The 10,159-nt window shown below is 24.3% G+C and overlaps 3 protein-coding genes across 4 annotated transcripts in view; 1 reads left to right on the top strand and 2 right to left on the bottom strand.

The window, feature by feature from the left end:
• Positions 1–203: 203 nt before the first annotated feature.
• Positions 204–3,393, bottom strand: LOC102676748 (elongation factor G, mitochondrial). Its single transcript, XM_006622627.2, has 9 exons — positions 3,184–3,393; positions 2,937–3,095; positions 2,343–2,841; positions 1,873–2,134; positions 1,617–1,788; positions 1,262–1,552; positions 954–1,157; positions 550–861; positions 204–469 (listed from the first exon to the last, which is right to left on the bottom strand). Exons 1-9 carry the CDS (start codon positions 3,256–3,258, stop codon positions 212–214), a joined length of 2,232 nt encoding a protein of 743 aa, XP_006622690.1. The 5' UTR covers positions 3,259–3,393; the 3' UTR covers positions 204–211.
• A 458-nt stretch (positions 3,394–3,851) lies between these two features.
• LOC102676883 (bone morphogenetic protein receptor type-2) lies at positions 3,852–8,871 on the bottom strand. Of its 2 annotated transcripts, none has more exons than XM_006622628.2 (11): positions 8,689–8,871; positions 7,867–8,165; positions 7,673–7,775; positions 7,399–7,596; positions 7,069–7,305; positions 6,832–6,987; positions 6,551–6,733; positions 6,314–6,483; positions 5,828–6,224; positions 5,531–5,752; positions 3,852–5,456 (listed from the first exon to the last, which is right to left on the bottom strand). In XM_006622628.2, exons 2-11 carry the CDS (start codon positions 8,044–8,046, stop codon positions 4,426–4,428), a joined length of 2,877 nt encoding a protein of 958 aa, XP_006622691.1. In that variant the 5' UTR covers positions 8,047–8,165; positions 8,689–8,871; the 3' UTR covers positions 3,852–4,425. The 2 variants fall into 2 exon arrangements, with proteins under 2 accessions (XP_006622691.1, XP_006622692.1); XM_006622629.2 differs by having other exon boundaries at positions 4,426–5,456; positions 7,867–8,136; positions 8,689–8,747.
• A 416-nt stretch (positions 8,872–9,287) lies between these two features.
• Positions 9,288–10,159, top strand: part of LOC102677130 (PC4 and SFRS1-interacting protein) — a 5,274-nt gene continuing 4,402 nt past the window's right edge. Inside the window, exons 1-2 of the mRNA XM_006622630.2 lie at positions 9,288–9,602; positions 10,007–10,077. Of these exons, the coding sequence (XP_006622693.1) occupies positions 9,522–9,602; positions 10,007–10,077 (152 nt within the window). The 5' untranslated portion in view covers positions 9,288–9,521. The remainder of the gene's footprint in view (positions 9,603–10,006; positions 10,078–10,159) is intronic.

Below are 10,159 nucleotides of genomic sequence, written 5' to 3' on the forward strand. Positions count from 1 at the left end.
TTAAAACGAAAATTTTAAACATTGTCATTTTCATTATCATAATTACTTACATTCATTAGATCGAACAATCATACATTTCTTCATGTACATATTTAAATTTACATTCACATTTTACATTCATTCATTTCATTATACGTTTAACATTCATATACTATATAGAAAAAATTAAAATAATTCCTAATACAAATATATTAAATTATTTCTGAATTCACTAATTTTGTTGCGAAAATAAATTATTCGCTTCTTGATATTCTCTTATTAATCGTTCTTCTACTTCTGGTGAACAAGGTGTATATCTTGCATATTCCATAGTAAATTCTCCTTTCCCTTGAGTAGTAGATCGCAATTCGCCAATGTATCCAAACATTTCGTTTAATGGAACTTCTGCTTTTAATGTACACCATCCTTCATTGTTATCTGTATTAGTCATGATACCATGTCGTTTAGAGATTTGAGCAGTAACTATACCCTTTAATATAATAATATAAATTAATATAAAATATAATTTATTGTTAAGTAATAGAAAAATATATATATATTCTTATTTACTTGAAATTCCACAGGAGTAGTTATTTCAACTGACATAATTGGTTCTAAAATTTGCCATGATCCTTTTAAAAATGATTCTTTCATTGCACCTTCTGCAGCGAGAAAAAATGCTAATTCTGAAGAATCCACGATATGGTGCATACCATCAAATAATGTAAATTTAACACCTGCTATTTTATGACCAGAGAGATATCCTTTTTCGCACATGGTTTTAAATCCTCTTTCTACACCAGGAACAAATTGTTTTGGAACATTTGTTCCTATTGTTTTATCAAGAAATATAAGTTCAGTATTTTTTTCTGTCGGTAATGGCTATAAAAATAATATTGTAAATAAATGTAAATAATAAATATACAATACAGATATAATAAATATAATGTTATTCAAATAAATCAAATTATTACTTCTAATATTCCAATTATACGTGCATATTGCCCAGCTCCTCCTGTTTGCTTTTTATGCAGATAATCAAATTCGATAGGTTCACGTAATGTTTCGCGAAACGAAACTTTTGGTTTTCCAAGTATAATAGGACAACCATATTCACGTTCAAGTCTTTGAGCATATATTTCTAAGTGTAACTCTCCCATTCCAGAAATTAAAGATTCCTAAATCATAGTATTGTATTATAGTTTTCTCAAATTCATTTATATATATTCAATATATTAATACATATACAACATATACATATACAACATTTTTCATATTTTACCTTATTATCTGTATCATAATAATATTTTAAAGTAGGATCTTCTTTGGTAAATCGTGCGATACCTTTTGAAAAATTATCCCGATCTTTTGAATTTTTTATTTGAATAGACATCGATACTACAGGCTCAGGTATATAAATAGATTCCATTGATAACTTTAGATTAGAATTATTGACAAATGTATCACCCGATGCACAATCTATTCCAAACAAAGCAAAAATATCCCCGGCATAAACTTCAGATACATCTTCCATTTGATTTGAGTGAAGTCTTACTAGTCTTTGAATTCGAACCTAAAAAATATTATATAAAAATTTTATTCTTAATATAAAAGTTATATTACAATCATATACGAACTTTTTTATTTGTTCTTGTATTAATTATAGTATTTCCTTTGCTTATCATTCCTTGATAACAACGAAAATAAGTTAATTGACCAAATTTTCCAGCTTCTAATTTAAATGCTAATCCAATAAAAGGATGTTTGTTACTTCTTTCAGAATTTAACAAAATTTTAACAGTTTCATTTCTATAAATAACAATTCATTATTATTCATTAAAAAAGTAATTATAATTAAATAATTCAAAAGCAACAAATAAATAAGAAACTCACTTATTCTCTTGAAGTGCATAGTTTTCAACTTCTCCAGGATTTGGCAGATAGTTTATAACTGCATCTAATAATGGTTGAACACCTTTATTTTTTAAAGCAGTTCCAACTAGAACTGGTACAAAAGTTCTTTTTATACAACATCTTCGAATAGCATCTATTATATCTTTTTCAAAAATTTGTATTTCATTTAAATACATTTCTCCAAGATATTCATCAACATTGCTCAAGTGTTCAATTAACTCTTGTCTTTTTTCTTGTGTTTCTATATATAAAATATGTTTGATTTAACATTTAACACAATTTAACTTAAAACATGATATTTTTTGTATTTTCTAAAATATTAATAAATTAAATATTTTACACTTATGATTCATCTAGAGATTTAGTAAGATATGACATTTTGTGAATTTAATATTAATTGAATAATTTATAATTATACTATATCTCTAGATGAAATATATATTATATACCTGTTCTCATGTCTGATGGAATTTCATCTTCTCTTACAACTTCACCAAAGTTTCCTTCAAAATATAAAGCTTTTTGATTAATTAAATCTATTATTCCTTTATTGTTATTTTCTAAACCAATAGGTAATTGTAAAAATGCAGCATTAAGATTTAATTTTCCTCTTAACTGTTTCAAGATTCTCTTATGATTAGCACCTAATCTGTCCAATTTATTAATAAATGCTATGCGAGGTACATTATACCTTCTCATTTGTCGATCTACAGTTATTGTTTGTGATTGTACACCACCTACTGCACATAATACAAGTATAGCTCCATCTAAAACACGTAAAGATCGTTCTACTTCTACAGTAAAATCAACATGACCAGGAGTATCAATAATATTAATATTATGATCTTTCCATAGAGTGTAAGTTGCAGCAGATTGAATTGTAATGCCTCTTTGTTTTTCTAATTCCATACTATCCATTGTTGCTCCAACATTGTCTTTACCTCTCACCTATAATAAATATTTTATTATAATTAAATAAAAAATTTATATTCTAGCATATTGAATAATAATAATAATACAAATTAAAATTATTTTTTTTTTACCTCGTGCATTTTAGTTATTCTTCCAGTATAAAATAATATTCGTTCTGTTAAGGTGGTTTTTCCAGAATCAATATGTGCTGATATACCAATATTTCGAATTTTTTCCAATGATTTATGTTCTGCATATTTTGCAAATGATGATAAAGATTGTAAATTGTTCTATTAGATATTCAATAATATAATTAATTATATAAATAACCTTAAATGATTGTTAAACAATTTAAATTTTGCAGGTTAGAATACTTACTTTTGAAAAATAAGAGTAATAAGTTAAAAATGATTTTAAATTGATATCATGTCTTAAAACTGTTATTATAGACATAATAATTAAGTATTTTATAATATACTTTAATATTTAAGAAAATAATTTAATAAAGAATAATATATATCGAAAATTCTTGGCAATTGAGCATAATCGGATATATCCGAACAATCATGAAAATATATATTTTATGAATATTAATAATAATAAAAATATTTATTATGTATATCTTAACATTCAGTAGATAAAAAATTTTAGAAATAATTTTATTATTTTTTGTGTTATATTATTTATTTTATTTTTTCACATTATTATTATAATATGACTTATCTTAACATAAATACTGCATACTGTAACATACGATTGTAATTTTATTAAAATAAAACATAACAAGCTTATTTAATATATATATTAAAATGTTTATATACTACAAATATTTACATTGAGCTTACAGAAAGTATGAATTTTGTGCTTAGATAATTATAATTTTCATTCAAATGTAAAATCCATTTTTATATTGTTTTTAATATTATGTAATTATATTTTGTGATTTATATTTTTTTTTGTAGAACATACAAGGTATCTGAAGAAAAAAAAAATTATATACTAGAAGGGATAAATTTACAATTTTTTTTTTCTAATGCTCAGAAATATGTCAATAAACTTTAATATTTTTATTTATCGCATATTTCCATAAACAATTAACATCAATTTTTTTGGAATAATTCATATGTATAATTCATAAGAATTATAAATACATAAAATAATTATGTGCTGACAATGAGAATTATAATGTACATTCACTATGTATCAAAATACATTCCTAGTGAATTTCTTATCTCTAGTTTGAACATATGAAACATTAATATTAACATTGATATAAGATTTATGAATAGATATTTATTGTGAAGGAAAAAAAATCCTTCAAGCATAAAATATACTTATAAGAATCAAGTAATTAATTGAATATCCCCTTTAATATCTTAATGTTACTTTAGTACTTTTTCTTTCTCTTTTTTATTTTTTATTCTTTTTTTTTATTTTTTTTATTTTCTCTAATATTTAAATTTTCAAAATGCATTCCTAAATACATTTAAGAGTATAAAATCCTATTTATCATTACGTATATTTTCTCTGTACATACATATATTCAAGCTGAAATTATAATACAGCTTAATTTATGTTGATTTTTAAAAACATTTACAAATATGTTAGTACTCTATTCAATTAAAAGCAAGTAACATTTTTGGTATTAAATTTAGTCGGTGAATGTTTGTCATCGCTATCACCAAGATCCATACCAAACGGTACCGAATTCCAAATAGCTTTGTCATTTCGATCATTTTCTTCGCTCAAAATATTGCACATCATACGATCGTCATAAAGAGAAAATCTAGCGGTTGATTGTCCACGACCGCGAATTTTCCTTACTGAAGGTGGTAAATCTCCCGGTGTTTTTATTCTCATATGTGGATCTTTTAACACATTTACATTAGATCCTACATTAAAAACTTCGTTGAATTTATCGATGCTTTCTTGTCTATTAATATTTTCACTTTTTTTATTTCTTAAATTTACAAGGGGTAGGGTAGATGGTCGAGTATTTGTATTATTATCATTATCAAATTTTTGTTTACCAATTTGTATAGCATTTTTATCATTTTTATCTAACGTAGAAGTAAAAGCAGGTGTTTTAGTAATAATACCATTCACATATTTTCCTGCCGGAGATATCGTTACATTAGTTTCTACAGTTTTGATCTGTACGTTCTGTTTTGACAATAAATTGGATTTAGAATCCTCTCGATCTATTTGATATTTATTATATGGATACATTTTCTTATTAACAAGTAATTTTTTAAAATTTGACCATCCGAATAATTTTTTTCTAGGACTATCTTGCGAACAAATCTCATGTATATTTGTTTGTTTCCTTTTACCATACGATGATGTACCATCATCCGAAATAACATTTTGAACATATGGTATAGGTGTAGCTGGTCTCAATTGAGATAATTGCGTTGTGTGTTGACTCAAATAATCATGAGAAACAAGTCCTTGTGCTTCTGATACAATTCTATATTGATCATTACATGTATGTTTCATAGATTTATCAACAAGTACATTACCATTACATTCCAAATCTTCAAGTGAATCCGACTGTAACATTAAATTTCTTTCCATACAAGGATTTCGTCCTTGATAAGGTTGAAGTGTTTGAGTATGATTATATATTGCTATTTCATTTGAATTTTTAACTAAAATATAGTAAAAAGTTATATTATAATAATGAATTTTAAAATCTATAATATAATCTTAATAAAATACTTACAGCTATGCTCATGGATAATGCTTTCAGAAGGTGATAATGTTACCAGATTTTCAACAACGCCGCCTTCGTTGCTCGAACTATCTTGTGCTACCTGTGATATAAGTTGAGTGGCGTGGATATTGTCATGATGTGAAGATTCACTATAAAGACTATTTGTGGTTGAAGGCACTAGAGTACAATGGGAGTTTACCATTGGACTTCCATCAGTAAAATGTATTGTTACTAAAAATTTATGAATTATTTTTTTCTTTTAATATATATGTATATATTATATAATGACAATATAATAAAGATTACCTCGATGAGATTGTAATTCTGAAAGGCGTTCTTCTATACATAAAGCAGTTAACCGAGCTTCTGCATCTGCATCCCAACAATCTTCCATTGTTTCTTTAATCAAACGTACTCCTGGCCTATCCACTAAATTACCTTCTAATAGAGGTCTTGCTTTATTACGAGAAACTAAAACTTGCATTTGTTCAAATGTTGGATGAAGACCAATTTCTTTCTCATATGGTTGTCTATAGGGAGGTACTTCAGATCCTAATACGTAAATATCCGAGCATCTTGAAACTAATTCCCATATTACTAAACCCATTGCATAAACATCTATTTGTTTTAAAGAACTTTCGCAATCTCGTAAATTTACAGCACCTTCCAATATTTCTGGCGCCATATATCTCAAAGTACCGACCTAATTTAAATATAAAAAATACATAATTATAAATTATTTTAAATATTATACATTTTTTTATATTAAAATTATTATCATCAAGATATTACATCATTGATTGATTTTATTTCGGCATGTTGTGCTTCTCCATTTGAATAATATTTAGATCCAGAAATTTGAACTGCTAATCCTAAATCACATATACAGCAAGTACCATCAGCTTTGATTAATATATTTCTTGAATTGATATCTCTATGTGCAATGCATGGCTTAAATTTATCTGCAAATTAATTTTTTAAGAATATTTTTCGATTTATCCTAAAATATTTTTTGTATCTTTTACTTACCACCTTTATGTATATCAGTATGTAAATAAGCAAGACCTTTCACCATAGAAAGACCCATTTTACAAAATGTAGCCCAATCAATCATATGTGTTCTTAAAAAATCTGTTAAAGTACCACCTGGTGCAAAACTAAGTACCAAAAGATATTCAACACTACCTTCCATACTAACTCTTTCATCCACACCTAAATAAGGATTATAAATATTTATTATTATTATTAATATTTTAACACTATTTCAATAAATGATAAAATATTGTTTGAAAATAAAAAAAAATATTAACCATAGTAACTTAAAAGAGATGAGTGTTCCATAAAGGGAAGACAATAAGTATCTCGTTCATTTTGGAAATAATTACGATAATGAGAAGGAAATATTTTTACAGCAACATCTTGATCTCCCATGCTGCCTTGCCATACAGAACCATAGCGACCTTGACCTGAAATTATATAAATATATTAAAAACATCTATTTTATTATAGATCTATTTTTATATAATTATAATTAATAAAGAACATACCTACAATTGTTGTAAGTTTCAAATGATCTACTGTATAAGTACCAGTTCTTAATGCTGTACTATCCATAAATTGATCTGTATAAGAAAGTGGTTTTCCTAATCTTGCTAACATATTATTATGATATATACGATATATCATTAAAGCTATAATACATATTACTAATAATATGCATAATAAAACACTTGTTATAATAACAATCCATCTTCCAGAATCTGATTGCTCCAAATATTGAGTTGCTGTAAGATTTCATAAAAAAAAAAAAAAAATATTATGCACAATAAACTTATAAATTAATATAGAATATTATATTTTATGTCATGAATCCTTACTAGGCTGATTATTTTCTGCAGAAATAGAAGTATGTGCATTATTCTCAGAATATAAAGTATTAGTACTATTGATATTAAGATTACAATAATCTCCATGGCAGCAACAAAATTTTGTATTATTCAATGCTTTAGTGGAGCTTTGAAGGGCAATGCATTCTGTTGTTTCACATTTTTGTTCACCAGACTGTTTCCAACAACCTAAATTATTATACATAAAAATATAAAATCATAAAAATACAATATCATAAATTATTGAATGAATTATTATATATACCTTGAGATAAAATGATAATTTTAGTTCCATTTGCAGTCTTTTCCTCTTGCCATAATGCATGACAAAAATTAGTACATGTTTCAAATTTAATATTATCATTTTTCTGTAAAAAGTTAAATTATTTTATTTAAATATATCTAAAAACTAATTTATCTATAATAATATTATATAAAACATATTAATATTAAACTTACTGCAGTATGAATTATATTACTGTCATTGAGAAAATCTTCAGGTACACTAGGTGTATTTTGTTTTAATGGAAAATTTTCATTATTCTTTTTCCTACTGGCACATATTCTAATGGCACTGATGGGTACTGAGTTTATCCCATATAGTAGTACGATGAATGTAATTGATACAATGGCTTTCATTGTGCCTCAGCAGGCCTCTTGAACTTGAACACTTCAAAGGAAGCGTTGCTTCTCAAGAACTGGCATCTTTGATTATAACATCATATATTGCTGCCATGTGCACAATATAATATATTCATCTGTTTATTATATATGATTCAAATATATTTATTATAATAATAAGATTATTATAATCATGAGATTTTAAAGGAAAAGATAAAAACATATTTTTTTTTAACAGAAATAAAAAACTAATTTATTAAAAGATTGTTTAGATATTAAAAAATTGATATAAATACTAATAAATAAAAGAAAATAAATGCAAAATATTAATATATTACAAATTTTTATTCTGCAGAGGAAAAAGAAATTTTATTAGTAGTGCAAGTATTAGTAAATAATATAAATTATAAATTTCACGGAATTTTCCCGTAAGAATTATTACAGCGATAAGAGTACAATAAAAAAAAAAGTAATCGCAAAAAATTAATTTTATATAATTATACGAGAAAGACTGAAATTTTCATGAAATTGAATATGCTGCACATGTAGATGTATATAAAAAGAATCATAATACATGCTGTAAAAAAAATAAAGAATTATAAAATGAAAAAGAAAAAAGTTTCGCAGGATGCATTACAAGCAAATTAAAAGTGTACTTACATTTTAAGGAAGAGGCTTTTCAAATTTTTTAATTGAAAATTTTGAAAAAATATATCGAATATAAATAAAAACATTGCACATATTTGCTAAATAATATAAAAATTTTTTTTTTTTTTTACAATAAATATTGAATCAACATTAACACATTTGACATACAACCCGTATCCATTAAATTGTAATACATTCACGTGTTCGCAAAGACAACATAAAATGTCAGATTTGTATCATATAAAAAGCAATATTAAGTTGTTATTGATATTGTTACATAAAATATATATATAAATACATATTGATTTATTAAATTTTTTTTATTTTTACTTTATTTTAATTGATAAGAAATATAAGAAATATAAGAAATAATCTTCATTATGATATTCAATAATCAATATATTGTTGGAACATTTAATATAAAAGAATAAAGAAAGTAATTTTTTATAATTTTTTTGTCAATAAAGTAAATTTTTTTTTATATGTTAAATATAATTTTAAAAAAGAATTTAATTAAAATATTTGAAATAGAAATAATTAAATGATTAACTGATATGGTATCGATACAGTCGAAAGCACCCAATAAGAGATTCAGTTTTACTTTAAGAGTTTTCAATCTATATTGTATAGATTCATATGAGAATATTCGTAACTGAAGACTCATGAATTGGCGCGCAGCGTCTTATTCTGCGTGTTTTTGATATTATATCGTGCAAATGGTGGCTTTCGGAATGTTTTGTTCAATGTTTCTTAAAAATTAATGAGTCTCATTGTACGTCGTGTATAATAGGAATAGAAATAGCGTTTGCTGTTTACTTCTGAACTTGTAAAAGTTTGTCGTCAACATGGTGAAGCTTCATAAGAAATTTTTTGCGGGTGACAAGGTTTTCGCAAAAGTTCGAGGTTATCCACCGTGGCCAGCAAAAGTAAGTTCTGTTATAGATTTTATAATTATTTTTTATATTTATGATGAAATTAATAATAATGAATATTTATATCAAAAATATTAATGATAGTAACATTTTTAATTTTAATCTTATTATTTTTTTTTTTTATATTGCGGTATTTTAAAACACGATATTGATATTAATATATTATTTAAAATCATGTTTATACGCAAAAATATATGATAATTTATATACATATATATCATATCAAAGAAATAGTAAATTATAAAATTTTTTTAAATTATAAGTTACAAAAACTAAATTATAAAATTTAAAAATTTAAAATATTTTTTAGAATTTTGAATAAAGAAAAAATTTAATTAAATTTAACAATTTATAAATGAATATATTTTATAACATAAATAATATCTTTTTTTTTTTAGGTTGAGAAAGTTATTGATCCTAATTCAAAAAATTCAAAATATAGTGTTTATTTTTATGGCACAGGAGAAACGTGAGTTTTTTTTTTATTATACTATATAATTTTAATTATTTTATTTTTATATATAAATTGTGAAATAATGTAGAAATTATAT

This window comes from Apis dorsata, unplaced genomic scaffold, assembly GCF_000469605.1.
Source record: "Apis dorsata unplaced genomic scaffold, Apis dorsata 1.3 scaffold_734, whole genome shotgun sequence".
NCBI classification, from domain to species: domain Eukaryota; kingdom Metazoa; phylum Arthropoda; class Insecta; order Hymenoptera; family Apidae; genus Apis; species Apis dorsata.

Bases quoted from the DNA above. Each gene is read 5' to 3' on its own strand.
- LOC102676883 (XM_006622628.2), bottom strand. From the start codon at position 8,046: ATGAAAGCCATTGTATCAATTACATTCATCGTACTACTATATGGGATA. The intron at 7,306-7,398 runs GTAAGGATTCAT...GAAATCTTACAG, and splicing joins TGCAGAAAATAATCAGCCTA to CAACTCAATATTTGGAGCAA. The intron at 6,734-6,831 runs GTTAATATTTTT...ATCCTTATTTAG, and splicing joins ATCTCTTTTAAGTTACTATG to GTGTGGATGAAAGAGTTAGT.
- LOC102676748 (XM_006622627.2), bottom strand. From the start codon at position 3,258: ATGTCTATAATAACAGTTTTAAGACATGATATCAATTTAAAATCATTT. The intron at 3,096-3,183 runs GTAAGTATTCTA...AATATCTAATAG, and splicing joins ATTACTCTTATTTTTCAAAA to AACAATTTACAATCTTTATC. The intron at 1,158-1,261 runs GTAAAATATGAA...ACTATGATTTAG, and splicing joins ATTATGATACAGATAATAAG to GAATCTTTAATTTCTGGAAT.